General features: G+C 36.7%; 1 protein-coding gene across 4 annotated transcripts in view; it reads left to right on the plus strand.

Moving 5' to 3' along the window:
• The window catches only part of SNX13 (sorting nexin 13), a 73946-nt gene that overhangs the window by 19314 nt on the left and 35554 nt on the right, over positions 1 to 19078 (plus strand). For 3 of the 4 annotated variants that reach the window (XM_076331383.1, XM_076331385.1, XM_076331384.1), the window contains exons 2-7: positions 4581 to 4693; positions 10263 to 10365; positions 15522 to 15611; positions 16020 to 16141; positions 18361 to 18482; positions 18637 to 18738. In XM_076331383.1, coding sequence (XP_076187498.1) covers positions 4581 to 4693; positions 10263 to 10365; positions 15522 to 15611; positions 16020 to 16141; positions 18361 to 18482; positions 18637 to 18738 — 652 coding nt within the window. The remainder of the gene's footprint in view (positions 1 to 4580; positions 4694 to 10262; positions 10366 to 15521; positions 15612 to 16019; positions 16142 to 18360; positions 18483 to 18636; positions 18739 to 19078) is intronic. The other variant, XM_076331387.1, reaches the window with a different exon arrangement.

Below are 19078 nucleotides of genomic sequence, written 5' to 3' on the forward strand. Positions count from 1 at the left end.
TTCATAGGAGAGGTGTTCCATCCCCCTGATCATTTTCATGGCCCTCTTCTGGACCCGCTCCAACAGGTCCATGTCTTTCTTATGCTGAGGGCTCCAGAGCTGGACACAGTACTCCAGGTGGGGTTTCAGCAGAGCAGAGTAGAGGGGCAGAATCACCTCCCTCGACCTGCTGGCCACGCTTCTTTGGATGCAGCCCAGGATACGATTGGCCTTCTGGGCTGCGAGTGCGCATTGCTGGCTCATGTCCAGCTTTTCACCCACCAGTACCCCCAAGTCCTTCTCGGCAGGGCTGCTCTCAATCCCTTCATCCCCCAGCCTGTATTGATACCAGGGGTTGCCCCGACCCAGGTGCAGGACCTTGCCCCGACCCAGGTGCAGGACCTTGCACTGGGCCTTGTTAAACCTCATGAGGTTCACACAGGCCCACTTCTCGAGCTTGTCCAAGTCCCTCTGGACGGCATCCCATCCCTCTGGCGTGTCGACCGCACCACTCAGCTTGGTGTCATCTGCAAACTTGCTGAGGGTGCACTCGATCCCACTGTCTATGTCATTGATGAAGATATTAAACAGTACCGGTCCCAGTACTGACCCCTGCGGGACGCCACTTGTCACTGATCTCCATCTGGACATTGAGCCGTTGACCACTACCCTCTGGATGTGACCATCTAACCATTTCCTCACCCACCGGACAGTCCACCCATCAAATCCATACCTCTCCAGTTTAGAGAGAAGGATGTTGTGGGGGACCGTGTCAAAGGCCTTACAGAGGTCCAGATAGATGACATCTGTAGCCCTTCCCGTGTCCACTGATGTAGTGACTCCATAGAAGGCCACTAGGTTAGTCAGGCAGGACTTGCCCTTGGTGAAGCCGTGCTGGCTGTCTCGAATCACCTGCCTGTCCTCCATGTGCCATAGCATAGCTTCCAGGAGGATCTGTTCCATGATCTTCCCAGGCACAGAGGTGAGATTGACTGGCCTGTAGTTCCCTGGGTCTTCCTTTTTTTCCCCTTTTGAAAAATGGGAGTGATGTTTCCCCTTTTCCAGTCAGCAGGAACTTCTCTGGACTGCCACGACTTCTCAAATACAATGGATAGTGGCTTAGCAAATTCATCCGCCAGTTCCTTCAGGACCCGTGGATGGATCTCATTGGGTCCCATGGACTTGTGCACCTTCAGGTGCCTTAGATGGTCTCGAACCTGATGTTCTCCCACAGTGGGCGGCTCTTCATTCTCCCAGTTCCCGCCTTTGCCTTCTGCGGCTTGGGCGGTGGGGCTCGAGCACTTTATCCGTGTGCGCTTGTGTGTATGCATACAGTATGACAGTTCAGCTTGGAAATTTGCCCTCCCAGCGCAGGGAATGTCAGCTTCTTTTAAAGGGTCTGGATAGCTGCTACTTAAACACCAGCATTCTACCATCTCTTCAGAAGACTGGCTCGTTCTTTCTGTCAAGAGTGACAAGCATTCACCCTGCAGTTGACTTTTAGTAAAGCTAGGCAGAGCTTCAGTAAATCTGTGAATCTTCTAAAAAATTGACATTGTAAATTCAAACCCCACTACTTACAACTTATTTCCAAAGAAATTTTATTTAAATCCCTGAGCTAGTTCCATACTGACCAGCTGCATAGTCATATTTGTTTGGTGTTTGGACTTTCTTTGCTTTTAATAGTTGATTTTGATGTGTTAAAGGAACTTTGTTTAATGTTTTCATTTTTGTCTGGGAGTTATGCTGCTAAAGTCCCTTTAAGAAGTGTGAAGTTAGGGGAAGTTTTATTTACAGTCAGCCTAAAGGGAGCCATGCTGATGATTAGATCCCTTTGATTGTCTTGAAATCCAGAAGACTATAAACACTCATCTGAAGTATACAAGAATTGGGCCAGTATCTGTTGTACTTACTGCAGTGTACCAAGTTGTGTGCAAGTTTTCAGAAATCCTATTAAAATACCAAATGAGATTTGAATCTCTGTAGCCATATGCTAAATTGCAAAACTAGAGCGTAGGACAAAAGGTCACTGTTTTATCTATTAGAGTTATAGAACTTTCTTTGTTAATTATGCATTCATCCAACTCTGAATATGCATCCTGCTATCTAGTTTAATTAAGTTTTGTTAAGTCATTTAGAGTGCTTGTCCCATATTTAGAACTTAAACTTTTTTGAATAATGCCACTAAGCATACTGATTTTTTGACAAAAAAAGACCACAGTTAAATGTTATCTTCTGTGTGCGTATCTTCCCGTTGCTTGTAGTGCTCTGCAGAAGTTTTAAAATGTATTCTGAGGGCATGAATATGAGGAGTCTTCTTTGTGTATTGAAATGTAGATTTATAATGAGAGCTCATGTCTTTTTTAGTTAACTGTTGTATTTCCCAGGTTTTTTTAGATTGGTGTCCCTCTCCTTGTCTCTCCTCCCCACCTCCCAAGCAGTTTATCTACTGCATTTACTTATTATGAGTCAACAAAATCTTCTCAGCTGTGGCCAATGTTATTTTTTTTTATTTATTGTAGCACTGTTCTTCAGCATTTTAGCTGTGTGGATTGTATGGTTAATATCATCTAATAAAGCACTTTTTCAGGTTAAGGAGAATTGAATCACTTGCAATCCAGTTTTTGAATTGCAGCACTTTAATTAAACACGTAAGTATGTAGACGAGTGTAATTTTTTCCGGCCTCAAACACCAAGAAAAAAGTCAGTATAGCTTCTCCATCTCTTGCTAAGAAACTTTAATTAGGAAGAAAATAGAATTTCATCTCAATGTTCCATTAAACTTATAATAAAATAGGAAGAATTAAATTATTCTGATGATGACAATTTACATCTATGAAACAGTCTCTCCTTAGGGCTATGATTTTGCTTTTGGGCAGCCTGATGTCTTGCTCTCAGAAAAGAATCAAAGCTGCTTTAGGTAGAAGCCTTATTTTATATTATTTTTCATTGTTTATAGGATTTTTAAAACTTTTTTGTCAGGAAGTTGATTTTTCTGAATCCCATGCCTAAGATAGAAAGATGAAATCTAAATAGTCCCTTTAGAGAAATAAAAGCTGTAGGCAAGCTTTCCCTGTCCTCCATATTAAAAGCTAAAAAAGGGCTCTCTGCAAATATGGTGTTCGATCTCTGCTTGTTTTTTAAATGTCAAACTGCAAGACGAGTTTATTTAAATACTTTCTTAGTGTTACTTGTTGACATAGCAGTTGTCTGAGTTCCCATCAGGGTGTCATTTGATCACTGGTAGGAAAGACGTAAATTAGACAACAAAAAAAGAAAAGTTGAGAACCTTAGAGCTGGAACAGTTTTGGGGGCCTATAAATAGTTGTCATCATCGGTTTCACACTCCTGGGACTTGGCTGAAACATGCTTTCCATACTGAATAGAGACTAGATTGAATTAAATTTATATAATCTTTGTTGACTGCATTGCAGCATTGTGAAGGTCCAAAACTATTGTAGCTCGGTTCAGTCAGGTTTTCACTTCCTTGCTTTTTAGATTGCCCTGCATATATGTATATACATGCACATACACTCATCTATTTATATACATAGATCAAGTGTGTATGTATATATGGGTATAGGAGTGCACTTATACTGTAACCTATATTGGCACAATAACCTGAATTTTGCTGCCTTTTTCATACTCCTGGTGAATCCGCCAGCACAGGTGAAGTTTTGCCTGCTGCGTTTTGCATGACATCAGCCCCAAAATCCCACCAGCCCCACAGATGCTCTTGTGGCTGACTTTAGCTGCAGCACGGGCTTTCCAAACAACCCTTGTCTCCCCCTCCACTGCTGAATTATCAGTCCTGCATGCTAAACCAGATTTATTCTAGTAACGTGATAATGCCTGCATGGAGAAAATGTCAAACTGGGATCTCTCTTTTTTTTAATATATTAAATTTCCTGATTTTAAAACAGAATTGTAATTAGATAGTTCAAAGAATTGTTTGAATGCTCTTGATTTCTGTGGTAAAAATTCAGTAATCAGTTTCTTAAGTTTCCCTCTCTTTTATTTAAAGGGAAGAATAAAAGTAAACTTGCACCAAATGTTTGGTGTGCCTGTTGACCTGTGTGTGACTTGATGGGAGAAAGGGACACTTTTTTGGTCTTGCAACTGTTTTGATCTAGGGAAGAAATAGTGTTGCTTGGCTGTGGAATATTACATGTTCAGTTGTGTAAAATGAGGTTGTATTCATCTCTCCCTGTTCTGTTACAAAGCCTGCATTTTTCTTGGAAGTAGTGGAGAATTTCACAGGGGGAAAAAAGGGATCTCAAGAAACAAAAGTGCACAAAATGAGAATAGAGAAGGAAAATGACGCTTTAAAGGGTGATAGTTGCATCTGAAGTGAGAGATGAGTAACAGTATTTGAAAGAAAAATGCTCTAATGTTGGCTAAACTGGACTACTAGCCCACATTATAACTTGACAGCAATAGGCTTTTAAAAAATAAAGATCATTTTTATTTCATCAAGCAAAACATTTCATATCTAGTTAAAATGTATCAAGCTTTGTAGAAACTACAAATATTGCTTTGGAGACTTAAAGTGGTATAAATATCATATTAATTATTTGTTTTCCATGTGTTCTTGTTTACAGACTAGTCTTTCCATATGGGGATGGGGAAGTCTTGGCGTTGTGCTTTTTCTAGTAACTTTTGGACCCTTCGCTATATTTTACTTTGCATTTTATATCCTCTGCTTTGTGGGTGGGTAAGTATACTACTTAGTGTTTTGTATAATTTACTGTGAAAGTAAAATTTTAATGTGTATATTAGCAAATAGTTTGCTCTGAAAATCTGAAGTGACTTCTATATAATTAATATTTCCACATTTGAGCAGCTCTTTATGAGCAAAATTTTTTTCTTGAAATCTCAATTTTATCAAAAGTAATTTTTTGTTGTTGTTGAATAGTGCTTATACTACCTATGCCCAGGTAAAAAAAAAAAAAAAGATTTCTGATTAAAAAAAAAAAAAGTAGCTGCTATTTATAACAGGTGTTGGAGGATAAATACTCGCATAAAACCAATGTTTGCTTCAATTCATACTTCTGTTACTGTGTCAGTTCTTTTCCCTGGTACTTACTAAGTAATTATGTCCCCTTTCCTTATCACAGTCTCACTTTCCTACCTAAGATACTTCAATCATGAGGAAAGTGAGTGTTTTCCTGGGTGTGTGGAAATGATGCTGCGTCTTGTGACATCTTGAACAAGTAGATCAGTTCAGCAGCTGTAGACATTTCATACTTTATCTATATAGACAGGAAGGGAGCAAACAGGTGATCTTTTTATAGTCTTTAGCACCATTATTACTTTGTGTATTATAATGTCTGCTTTGTAACCATTAAAACTTATTTTTAATGCCAATGTAATTGGCATTAATACATTTAATGTAAATGTATTACTGAGGTATTCCTCCTTCTTCTCACTCATAAGACTAATCTGCAGGACAGTAACATTTCTAGGGTCTCCAAGACCTGCTTGGCTTCTGATGGGATGTTTGGGCTGTCTTTAATGTTTCGTTTTCTTTTTTTTCCTTACTTTGAAACACCCTTTTAACCTGCTTATTGGATACAGTACAGAATATATGTATATTCCTGTATGTCTCATCAGAAAATGTAATAGAGTTTAGTGGCTAGAATTAGAGCTACTACGCTTGGGTTTCAACTGTATTAAACCTGGAATTCCATCTCTGAGAAATCAGAATAGTCAGTCTACTAAAGCAAGGATTTTGTTAAAGTAAAACTAACTTTTCAGTAAATGCTTTTGTCTTGTTAAGTCTTGATACATGTATGATTGGCATATTTTGCTGGCTGTTTGTCCAGGGCAAAAGGCAGAGTTCGTCCAAAGGGCAAGAGTTTGTCCATTTACTGTTTTATATTACCACTTCCTTAGTATTTGCAGTGTGAAAAATAATGTGGGATATAATTTCTTAAAAAATTCTCCTTCCTTCCTGCTCAATTTCAGTTACTTGGCTTTTCAAAGCTAGCAGTCAAAGCAGTCTCTCATGGAATATGTCTGAAGTCAGCTACAGTTTGCCACTGTGAGACTGCCTCTGGTGCCTGAGCTTGCTCATTCTCAAGTCAGCTCTGTGTCTCTTTGCTGTGATTCTTTGGCTGCTTTGGTTCATTTTTGTAGCTAGTCAGTGAACATTGATCTTCTTAAGGATAAATTCATTTTGTGGTAGTGTATCTGTTAAAGCAGAATTTGTATCCATCTTCCTGTTATGTGTTTACTTATGTAGATAGATATGAAGTCTCAGCCCTTCCAGTAGAATGTCATTACTTCATTACTTTAACATACACATCTTCTTGGCTAAGGCTGTGATCTGGCCCTTTTTTACACTGTTAATCTTTTTCAAAGTGACACACCTACTTTAACATTCAGCATACAGGTCCGTGAGTGCTAACTAGGTCAAATAGATTTATGTCTGAATTATTCTTGCCTGCTTTTTCTTTTTGAATTAATTCCCGTGAAGTTATGTAAAGTACTTGGTCCTGTTTCTCTTGGAAATAAACAGAAATTAATGTTATGAAGTAACTTTTTCACTTATGATTAGCAATTATGTATCATAACATCATTTATATAAATTAAGAAAATAATCTAATTTTGGTTCATGATTATGGTGGTTTCCTTAATACTTACTGTACCCTTATCTGGAGCAAAATAACAGTTTTGGACATGGATTTTTCTGGTAGAACTTTATGTTGAAACTTGGAGTTCTTATCCAATTTGGCATGCAGTTTTCTAACTTTTTATACTTGCTCAAAAACAGTGGCCTGTATCAATAGTTTCTGACTTCCGCTAGCTGGGAGTCCACTTCTATCCCATTTTGCAGTTCAAACAAAAGAAAATGTTGAATTCTAGCTGGTTGCACCCTTAGTATTGACCTAAGCATTTAAAGTATATGCCAGTAAGTTGTGAAGGAAGACAGTGTTAATGCCATAGCTGTATCAACATAATCAATCTGTTTATACAGTTTCACTTCTGTTATGTGCTATCTAATTATTTCTTTCTGATTTACTCTTAACTGTGCATTTCCTCTTACACAGATAGCTTGTAGTAAGTGCACTGTTGTGTGCATGGAAGGATACTGAAACCATTTGTGTGTATGAATAAAAGCTTTAAATCAAAAGTTGTCTTTGTTTAATTTTGTTTTGTTTTAAGAGTGATTTATAAAGTGTTAGCTTTTTTTTGTTTTGTAGTACATCCCTTTTCAATTCAGGATCTGGTAACTCATTGCTTAGGGAATTGAGCTCTTTCCACCAAAAGCAGGAGACAAAAGATAGATATTGTTTCTTTAACCTGTGTAGCCAAGACTATTACAAGGTGTTAATCTTTGTGAAATTTTTTGCCTCTACTTTAAGTATTGGTGCAAACCCCTTAACTTGAGTGCTGGGCCTGTCTTATCGTCTGCCTTTTCTTTGTACCATGTATGTTTCTTACCTTATTCTCTCTCCTTCCCTCTTTCAATCTTAAGGAGGTAAAATAAAAATAATGTGAATTGTGGCTCTGCCAACAGTCTTAGGCTGGTATTGAGAACTGAAATTTCTTGGACCATCAATTGCTTTGCCATTTAAAGGAATTTGCTCTGTGGTCAAAAACGTAATTATCAGTATTTAATCACATTCATATATGTGTGACTGGCTGCCTGCATTGATGATTCTAACTGCTGACCAAATCGGGAACAGTTCTGAAGCTGCTTTTTGACTTTCACAAGGCATTCAGCTGAGGCTGTTACTTTTCAGACTTGAAGGGAAAATGATAAATCTGTAGTCTTCATTTTTCTTTCACCTTTGTTCTGTTGTTGATTTGTCCCTGTGAAAAGCTGTCCTCCTAAAAATCTTCGGAAAAATTTAACAACAAAAATTTAAGTAAAATGCAATCTCTTCCTTTTTCTGTTCTGTTCATTTAGAGAAAAGACTGAAATGATTTCTCATTTACTGTATTGAATATTCTCTTGATGAATTAGATAAGCATTTACGCTGGAAGTTTCTGGTTAGCTAACAGATGCACTGAATGGTCAGGCTATGTATCCTTCTCTAATGCATACAAGATTTTAAATTAGAATAAAATGTATTAATTTCTGCTATAGAAGCAGAAGCTCCTAGCATTTTTAGCTTAAAAATGAAAATACTTAAAGGCATCTAGGAAGATGAGCATATATTTAAACTATATTGGTAGCATATTAGTATTTTTGAATGAGTCATTAATTTTAAAAGCGTCATAACATTTGAGAGAAAACACATGTATAATCTGTAGCTAGTTATTTCCAAGGCTTCAGTCCTTTTGAATAAAAGAAGAGAAGCACCTCTCCCCTCCTTGCCTTCCCTGCCTCCCTCCTCCCCAAGTTGCTCATACATGTTTGAAGTTAAAACTGATTTTTGGTCCCCCCCAAAAAATGCATTTTGAGCATACTGTTTTCTTTAAAAGAAGACTGAGGTTTCTAGTAGAAAAGTGGTAGATAATAAAACTTTTTAAGAATTAAAAAACCGCAACACCCCCCCAAACCAAAACATTAGTTACCTTTTAAGCATAGTGAACCTAATATTGAGATTTTTCTAAGCAAGTTTTTGTCCTTGAACTGAATTATGATGCCACTAGCACCATTGGTGTTAGGATTTTAAAGCTATCTGGAAGTATCTGGAGCAGAAGAGCAATGAGACCTGCTTTTATTTTTTTTCCTCATATGTAGAAAGTACATGTGGTTGGCGGATAAAGATGGCTGTAAGGGAATCAGAGTATCAAGTGAAATTTTCTTGTGTGTTACCAAGTTACTGATGATAATTTTGTGTAGCCTTTTTTTTCTTTTTTTTTTTTTTTTTTGGTCCTGGGGTTGTGTAAGTATAAATGACCACCTCCCTGCTTCTGAATTACTGAGCCTCTGGAGTACTTAAAAAGAATGTTTCCCATTTTGGGAATTAAAACCTTCAAATGGCAAATTTTACCTTGGTTAGGAATTTTATTCTAATCATGTAAGAGTTTCATATATCAACAGCAATCTATATTAAAAGAATGTATTATTTCAGCATGTTTCAAGCCTGGAATAACTTTGTGAGTTCCTGTGGTCACAAATGTTGGTCAGCTGGCCTTTAAAATGAATGCTTTGAAATTTCTGTAAAAAGCCATGCATGTTTAGCCATCCCAAGGCTAGGCTGAGCAGCAGTAACTTCATATTCTCTTTTTTTTTTTTTCTTTTAATGCTTGACTTTTCAAAGGCTACATGCTTTGGTTATGCTATAATTGGCACAGCTTTTAGTTTTTCATCTATTTCTTGGTAAAACCAACTTTATGTTTATGTTTTTGTGCCCTAGTGTCATAAGCGGTAAATAAATTACTGCTGTGTAGCTAGGTTGAACTTTTTGTAATGGTTGCTTTTCCCCTTATGCCTTCATTATATCATAAAGAAAACAGAAATAAAATTAACTGCTGTCCTGCTTAACTATAAGTCATAATTTAAATATCACTGTAGAATTGTGAGGGAAGAAGGTAATGAATTTCTGATCTAACATTCTTTTAAAATAAATGGTCCAGGAGTGCATTTTAGATTTAATATGCTGAATTAATTAAAACCAAAACAGCAACAAAAAACCCCAACACCCCAAAAAACCCAACACCTTGTGTTTGACTTCAGTTATCCTCTAGACTTTTTCCTTGACTCTGTTCTTATGCAGCCTGGCAGGACTACTGTGTTTTGGTGTTGGGGTTTTGGGGTTTTCCCCCCCCCCTTTCTTTTCAGCTTAAAATAAGTTCCCAGTTGAAAATTTTTCTTACTTCTTGTTTAAACACGTGCAATCAGTAGTTAGTAACTACATCAGTTTCTTCCTGGGCTGTGTTTTTGTGACTTATGCCACAATGCAGTGTCCGAAATGTATCTCTAAAGAGTTTATTTCTTCATAGTGTTGAAGTAAAAGAGTCTTTGTATAAATACAACCAGAGCAGCTTATGTATGTACCCTCTTTCTGTGTACTAATATTTGTGAGCATTAGTGTGCCATCACAGGTTCTTCTCATGCAGCAGACTGTGTAGTATAGACTCTGCTATATAGATCTGCTATGTGCTAAGAATGTATCAAGACTGAATACAAGACTGGGAAACTTCATGCTTAGTATTGAGCATATTTGAGTTATTTTGAGCAGCATGCTACACTGTGAAAGAGCATTGTACTAGGAAAGTAAACAGTGAGAATTGTCATATATTGTCATTTTATAACCTGCTGTGAAATATTTTCTAGGAGGGGGAAAGATGACTTGTTCTAGCCGGTCTTTCTTTTTCCATTTTAGGGGTTTTGTGGTCACTCTCCTATTTGGAAAAAGCAACTCAGAAAAATACCTTGAACAGTGTGAACATTCGTTTCTTCCTTGTACATCAGTTGGGATCCCTAAGGTAAGGAGAGTTTACTGGTCTTAACTTCTAGATCAGATTTTATAACTTTGAAAATTAGAATAACACTAATAATCAGTTTTAATCTAAGAATTGTACCCATTTCTCAAGGTAAGAGAGCCTGCTTTTATGTTTTGAGTCAGCTGCAATGTGCAAGTGAAATGCAAGATTTTTCCTTTTTGAAATACAGGCTTTTAAGCATGTATGGAAAGTTTCTTTCAAGTATTGTTTCTGGCTTCATTATGAGAAATGAGTAAGATGTAACTGTCTGATACTATCTGTGAGAGAATTACTAAACCATTCCTTTCTAGACTACTTGTGTGTGTTGGGGTTTTTTTTTGAGGGGGGGAGTGGTGTGTCCTTCTTGCTTTTTCTTGCAAGATTGTCATGACTATTTAGGATTCTTCCATCACTGGATCTGTAGTCTCTCCAGTGTTGATTATTTTGATTGTTTGTGATCAGAAAGTTGCTTGCCTAGCTAAGAAGATTAAACTGTTAATAAAGGTGAGATTTATAGTACTTCAGGGATGTAGAAGTTATCTTTGGCTATCTTTAAGACCAAGCAAAAATCCTGGAAATGCATACATAAATGTGGACCAGCAGTGGGATCCCCTTTTCAACTCTTTTCTTTTTTTTTCTGTTTGTTTGATGGACCTAAATTCAGGGTTCCTAATTGGATAAATAGGCATCTGTTTAGTACAGAATGAATTCTTAATAGCCAAGAGGTAGAATTTCTAGGAATTCCTGGTTTATGAACCAATACATCTTGGCAGCTCAGAAGTTTAGATGTATCTTGGCCTAATCCGTTTGCACTCATCAGAATAGAGAAAACACTTTAACTCAAAGATTGCTAGTAACGTTATATTTAATCTCACAACTGGTTTGACACAAACATCCTGCCCTTTCTTAGCTGTCAGGTCACTATGCTTCATGTTGTCTGTGAAGGGGGGTGTGTGTGTTTGACTTTCTTATCAGTAGCACATAGAAGAAATTTATTTTGTGATTCAGCAGTTTGTTTTCTAATCACAAAACTTTTTTTGTGACTGGTTCATAGCTCAGTTTGTAAGTGGCCTTTTCACTTAAGTCTCTGCATCTGTTGAGATAAATCTGGAACTTAAGTATATTCTAAACCATAAAGTAACGTCACTGGTCCAAATGAAAAATAGAAAGTTTAAGGCTGAAAAAGGGCAAGTCAGCAATCAACTATTGATTCTGTTCCATTAATGAAACCTCATTTTAGGGGACTAAGGTTCTTGGTGCTATATAGACTTTAGTGCTTATATTGTTTGGATTGTGGAGTGTTGCTTATGTCTTGTGTTTTGAGAGAAGATTTACAAGAAGTTTTTCTGCCTTTTAAATTTCCTCTACATCGCTGAAACTTTTTTTATGTTAATGTTACTTTTTTGAGCTCAGTACATGTGTATGCTCTGGTTGCCTTATAAAAGAATAAAAAGTTGTGGGGGTTTTGGGGTTTGTTTGGTTTTTTTGCATAATTCTTGCAAATTCAGTAGTTTGACTTCTGATTTGAGTGTGGATTATTGACAGATCACTTTTATCAACTGACCTGTTTTGACTAATCTCTGGATTTAAGTTTTGTACTACGAAGGTATTTATTTTTAGCTGGCTTGCCAAATGCTATTTGAAGTTGTTCAACTAAAATCTGTTTGTCTTCTACAATAGTGTTTTGTATTTCTCTTTTGCCACTGCATTAAAATAGCATTAGATAGTTTAGCTGAGCTTTTCAGTAGCAGTGCAAGAAGATAGGAGTCCTAACCAAAACCAAATGTGTGGTTTGCTTGGGATTCCTATTTGCCATTTCTGTATTAAATTTCTGCTGACTTACCTTTATTGGAATGTAATATTCTTAACTTGAAATTGTTTTAATGTTTAAAGCCATTGTGGCCCTAAGTGGTCTGTCTTGAACAATGAATATTCTTCCAGGTGGCTAGTGTATAGGTTATGCTTCTTCCATGAACCAAGTACAAAACTGAATTCACCTCAGTATTAAATTCTTTTATGATACTGTATTTTGAGAAGTAATCTGATGATATAGGTTCTTTATAAGAAGCTCTTTTCCCCAAAAGCGGTCGGAGTTCTATCAATTGTTTTGAGTGTTTTTTGTTGTTGGGAGATTTTTTAGGCTAAGATGAATGTTCAAATGCTTGATTTTAAAGAAATCGGTTATAATTCAGAGCACCAAAATTGTGGATGGAAATAACATGTAGAATGTACCAGGCTCTAAGTTACAACACAGGATTTGGTGCAGATAGGTTTCCTTGGTTGCCGCTTATTATACTTATTAGCGAATATATAATGAATGCCTCACATTAAGGAGAAATAGTTAAGTAAGTTGTTTGATGGAAGATTATTTACCTTTCTGCCCTTTATTTTTGTTTTGGTTTTTTTCATACACGCAGGGAGGTTTAAAATTAGGATTAGACTTGCTTTTCCTTTTGCAAATCTGTTTTATACAACTTTGTATCAGGAATGTACTTGATGATGCCATAATGTACTGGTTCTGTAAGATACACAATTGTCTGCAGGTTTATATTAAAATAATGTTGAATGAAAGGCAAGTTTAGAGCCTTCTGAACTGTTAACTGGAACGCTATTTTCAATAAAAATTATAGATTCAGTCCACCTTCAACATAAGTGTGGAATGTTCAGTTATTATCATAATTGATGTCTCATGCTTCATCCAAAAGACAAGAGTTTCTGTAGGCTGGGTACAGTATTGCCAAATTACTATAAGATAACAGTGATAACAACTTACAAGTGCTAGTTGCGTATTTGATCCCTGACTAGTCTCTGAATGTCTTTATTTTGAGTCAGTTGGTCATATGCTATGTTATGGATTTGATGCAGACGTGTAAATCCTCTGTGTCTTGTCCACTCATGAAAGCCTGTGACTGCAAGTATGCGATTTGGGAAATAGTGGCACAGTCCAAATGAGGCATTTTTCGTATTTAACAGTTACCTAGCATAGTTTCAAAAAAGGACTCTGAAATATCTATTAGTGCAGCGAAGCAAAAGTCTGAAGTCTACTCAGTCACTGCAATTACATGCTTGCAGAGCCTGGGTTTCTTTACTCTGTGCTGCATCTCACTTTGTGGAGTGTATGTCCCACGTTCTTCATAAGTGCTTTCTACCTGCTTAAAATGAAGTAAGTAGGTGTCAAATTTAACAATAACAAGTGATACTCATTTTTCCTAACTAATGATTTAATACTGGTAGAGTATGTCAGACTAATACTGTGTGTGAAGTGTCAGTCGAATAGAACAGTTTTCTTCATGTGAGTTGGGTCCTTTCTTTAAGTCTGTCTTCTAAGTCAATGTCTGGAAGGCCAGGCTTAAAACCGGTAGTGCTTTCCAAGTGAGAGCTATGGTCAGCTGTTGTAGCTGCAATGAAATAAAAGCAGATATTCTAAATCTTAGATGTCTTCAGATGTATCAAAAGCAAATGAAATTATACTGCATGTACATAAACATTTCACTGGAGAAAAAAGAATATGAAAGAATGGTCTAACCTTCTAGTTGGCTCTGCTTTGAGCAGGAGGTTGGACAAGATGACTTCCTGAAGTCCAGACACAACCCTGAATCCTATGAGCCTATGAACATTCAGATTTTTACCAACTAACCTTGTGTATTCTCTGCGTGTCCCTCTCTCTCTTCTGGCTGCTGCTTTTTTTGCTGCTGCTTTTTCTTCTATGTTTTCCAAATGTGGTTTTATGCATGCAGTCCTCAAACTTCAAAACTGTCTTTTAACAATTATGTTTGGCAATTTGAACTATGCTGTGCTTAGTAAAAATATTTAATCATTCCATTCTGTATTTTTTTTTGGTATTTTTGACACTGTCAAGACAAAAATATTTTGCAAATTCATTACTACATAGCTGGAGTATTTTTTGAATATGAGTCAACTTTATTCATATTAACATAGCATTGAACCATTCCCTTGTCTTAAAAGTTAAAAAATATACCAAATTTTGCAACAAAATACTTTTATGTTGTGATACAGAGTTGGGTTAGGTAGGAGGAGGAATGTTTCCTGGAGGAATGTTTCTCAGGTGTTTCTCTGCCATTCACTGTTAACTGGTTTGAATGAGAGATACTTAGGGAGGGTCATGTAGAATAGAAATGCTGGACGTATGGTTTATAACTTTTTGATTTATGGTTTTTGGCAGTTCTTCTCTGTTTCCGATAGTCACAACTTTCTCTCTAGGTCAAAGAATAAAGTAACTTGATTTTTTCCGAACAATAGTGTAGGTTTGTTGGGTTGTTATTTCTTTGAAAATAAAGGGGTTTATTGCTGATTTCATCTTAAGTTTATAGAAAGACACTGTATTAGCCTTCTCAGAGGAGCACTGATAAAGGGTGTTCTCTTTCAGTATGTCACTTGCCAAAAGTCAGCTCTGATGAAGTCATTCCTGGAGTTAACTGCTCTGAGTTGCAAGTCCTTCTATAAAATAATTTTTTACCCCCTCATTAATCGCTTTTTAAAGGCTTGTCAAGTAGCGATGGTTTAAAAAAAAAAAAAAAGAAAGAGTAATTTCTCTTCTGGCATATAGAATAAACTGAGATTGACAAACTGAGAGAAGAAAAAACCCAACTGAACAGTTACCTGCCTGAGGTTGCACAAGAAGTTCAATCAAGTATGGAACTGGGGTATTACCCACAAATGATCTTGTGCTGCTGTCGTGTCCCCCCCCCCTCCTTTTATAACTATTTGAGTTTTATTTCCTTCTGATCTAGTATTTTAGCAAACTCGCTCCTTTACAGTAAGGAAGAAGTAGACTTTCAGGTTAGTTCCTCACCATCGTTTACTATATAGTGAAAAACACAGATACTGTTGTTGCCCAGAGAGGTGGTGGATGCCCCATCCCTGGAAACATTCAAGGCCAGGTTGGACGGGGCTCTGAGCAACCTGATCTAGTTGAAGGTGTCCCTGCCCATGGCAGGGGGGTTGGACTAGATGACCTTTAGAGGTCCCTTCCAGCACAAACCATTCTATGATTATATCTTATCTACCCTATAAACTATAATAATAGGGAAAATGTTGTATAAAGTCGTTACTGGAGGTATACATATATCATAAACAGTAGAGCTGATTTTTAATTATAGCTAAAACTTGCAAAGTTACATTTCCTACTCTCTTTCAAGTGCACAGAAGAAATGAAACGTGAAGCCAGACCTATTAAGATTGACAGAAGACTGACAGGTGCGAATATAATTGATGAGCCTTTGCAACAGGTAAGTTCTAATCAGGACTATTTAACCTATTTTTATTTTTGCAAGTATTGACTATGTAGTGTCTAAGTAGTTGAGAGACAAATACAAGTTGAGAAATGTTATCATATTTGAGAGTGGTAAGTGAAAAAACATTGAGGATGGGCCAGGATATTGGGCAATATTTGAGTCTGTTTTCTGTATATTACAGTTTCTCAGCATAGCAGTGATGAATGCACGTAAACTATGAAAAAGAGGTTTCAGTCTATGAGTTGTATTGTTTCACTCACAATTTCATAATGGTAGGGGGAGTGGGGTTCACTGTGTTAACCTTTTAAGACTGTTGTTGCTTTATCAGGCATAAAAAGCTATTTTATATTTTGTTGTCTTTTGTTCATTAGTTCATCTTTCTTTTTTCCTTTCCAATTTCAGGTAATCCAGTTTTCCCTGAGAGACTATGTGCAGTATTGGTATTACACACTAAGTGATGATGAATCGTTTCTTCTGGAAATCAGGCAGGCTCTTCAGTATGCACTTGTTCAGTTTTCTGCCAGGTAAGATTATTTGTATTTACATCAATACACTGTCTAAGCAGGTGGACAAATACCTCTGTGGGTTTAATGGTGGTAGATAAACGATTAAGTTTATCTATTGGCATAGTTCAGTGCATTTTACAGAAAGAACATGTAAAATTTTTAAGATGATAATCTAAGAACTAGAGTCTTTCTCTGATCCCTTAAGGAATGAATGGAGATGATGTTTGTAGTCATGGTCTTTTGCAAAATGGCCTTTTCAAAATTTTGATTACTGTCTGAAATGACTGAATACTATTTTTCTGCAACTTAAGCATTGAGTTGTATGAATCATTGCCTTTTTATATGCAGGTCTGTTTCATATAAATAGCAGGGCTATTCCCAACATAAGTCAATCTGAAAGCCTTTAATTCAAATATCTGTATCAGCTCAGATAACTTTTAAAAGTGGTCTTGCTCTTCAATACGTACCTTTATATGTATATGTACCTTTATATCCAACTTCTTTATTAAGTAATGATTTCAGGTGTTCCTTCCACTGTGCTGATTGTTACCTGTTTTCTCTTCAGAAGAGGTTGTGGGTCACCTAAATATAATAAACTTCTTAGCAATTTTGCGGTGGTGGTATCCCCTCCCTCTATTGACTTGAAAATGCAGGTCAGTGTGCTTTTCTGGCAAGAAAGGTCAAAGATGGTGAGCTAGGTTTAATGCTAGGAAAAATTCATTATAATAAAATCTTATTGATTGTGAAATAATAGAAATCCTAGGAAACAGTGTTGGAAATAATGAAAAGTAGGCTAAATAAACAGTACATTACAGCAAGCAATCCTGTGCTTACATGAAACGGACCTGGCTGCCCAACTGTGGTGGTTTTGTCTACCTGGTGAAGCTACTTTATTGAACAGTATCAAGCACTGGGTTTGTGTCAAAGCAGGTCAAGTTATAACCAATTTCTTTTTTTTTTTTCCTACAGTATGATAGCTCTTCAAAAATAGCCACTGCTCCTGTGCAATTGTGTTCTGTACAAATCAAATCGGTTTCACAGGGCTGCAGCAGGTGATTGTTGCTGTTAGGAGAAAATCATCTGGTGTATTTATAATGATTGTAGTTGGATATAGCTGTAGCAGTCTTAGATTGGTACCATCATCTCTAATTTCATATACCCTGTGAGCTTCTGGAGAGAATGAGTACAGTGGGATTTCTCTCCCCCCCCCCAACTCCTTGAGAGTTGCACATTTGGAAGAATGATGTAAGGCTGCCACCTAGTGTATTTATATGATTTGTTGATTGTGCAGATGGTGGATCTGGATTATTGCTGATTCTGGTTGACTGCCCTTTGACACAGCTCCGCTTCTTATTTCCACATCTAGATTTTGCAGTAGGCTTCCCTCTCTTCGAATTCCTTATCCCTTTCTCTCTTTTTGAGGGGAAAAAAGGGCAGGTGAGGGAGTAAACGCAAAAAAGGAAGTGTTGTGGAAGGATTCTGCTATAACAAAGTAGGTATCTGAGAGAATTCAGGTAGTGGAATACTTAGTGCAGAGTAAAAGCCATCACTAACATCTAGCTCATTAAACCTATAACTCACAAGTGCCTTTTTAGTTTGGCTAGTAAGGCATGGACATCACAAGAATATCTCTGCATCTTTTTCATACCACTAATGAAATGGTTTTATGCAAATCTAACAGTGACTATTTTCTGATGCAAATCTATGTGCATTGTTGGAGAGTCACTCTGACAACCTCTCATACAAGCTGTGGAATCAATTGTTAATAATATTAGGTTGCTTGTAGTTTCAAATGAAACGTGTTTTCTCACTCATGCATATACTGCAAATTCAGAAGAAAATTATTTTGTTTAGGTGCCTTCCAAAATGATAGAAAGTATGGCTGGAAAAGACCTGGGGAGTATTTTAGTTTTAGGCTGTAGATGCTTGTAAGCTGTTTATATCAGGGTTTTTCACAGATATTTGACAATATCATGAATCAGAACACTATTTCTAGATATTAATGTTGACCTTAAGGTAAATCAAACATAAATATTAATGTGGTGTGAGAGTGGTGTTTTATAATATTTTATTTGTTTTCAATGAATAAGTGATTAGGAGACTGATTTATTTCTTTGCTTTTCCATGTTTACTGTCAGTGTGGTTCTTGGCAGGGATGAAGGAGAAGTAGAAATTTATTATTGTACTTTGTATTCAGGACAAAATAATTCATTTTCATGGATGCCCTTTTCTGATAGGTCAAAGGAAACAGACTGGCAGCCTTATTTCACTACACGACTTGTTGATGACTTTGGCACTCATCTTCGAGTTTTCAGAAAAGCTCAGCAAAGAATAGCAGAGAAAGGTGATCAGATGAAAGGTAGTGTAATGATTTAAATATTTTTTGCTTTGAGTCTGAGTAGGCAGGTATCTTACATGTGTGAAATAGTTAGCTTTATTTTATAATTCAAGTTTACTCTCAAGTTTCTGATCTTTACAAAAAAGTATGTTTCTCTTTATTTTCTTTTGTTTAGACCAAGCCGAGGAACTTGTAGATACATTCTTTGAGGTTGAAGTTGAAATGGAAAAAGAAGTCTGTCGTGATCTAGTCTGCACTTCTCCCAAAGATGAAGAAGGTCTCTCGATATTATCTTCTGAAGCTATTTTAGTATAGCAGACTAAAATACAGTTATATTAACAATATGAAATATACTGAAATCTTAGCATGTGTCTTTCAAAGCTATACTATAACGGTGTACATATGTAGCTATTCTTTTCATTGGAAGAATTTTAAGGTAGAAATATGTTTTCTGGAAGGCAGGGAATGGCTTTGCAGATTCTTACTGCTTTTTGTTAGATCTGCTTTCCTTATCACTACTCCATAGTCTTCATCAAAAAAAAATCAGTTTATCGTTTTGGGCAAAGTGTGAAGGAGGGGGAAAAAGATCCTTGTGTGTGTTAAATAAGGAAAATATG

Source organism: Aptenodytes patagonicus, chromosome 2 (assembly GCF_965638725.1).
Source record: "Aptenodytes patagonicus chromosome 2, bAptPat1.pri.cur, whole genome shotgun sequence".
Taxonomy (NCBI): Eukaryota; Metazoa; Chordata; class Aves; order Sphenisciformes; family Spheniscidae; genus Aptenodytes; species Aptenodytes patagonicus.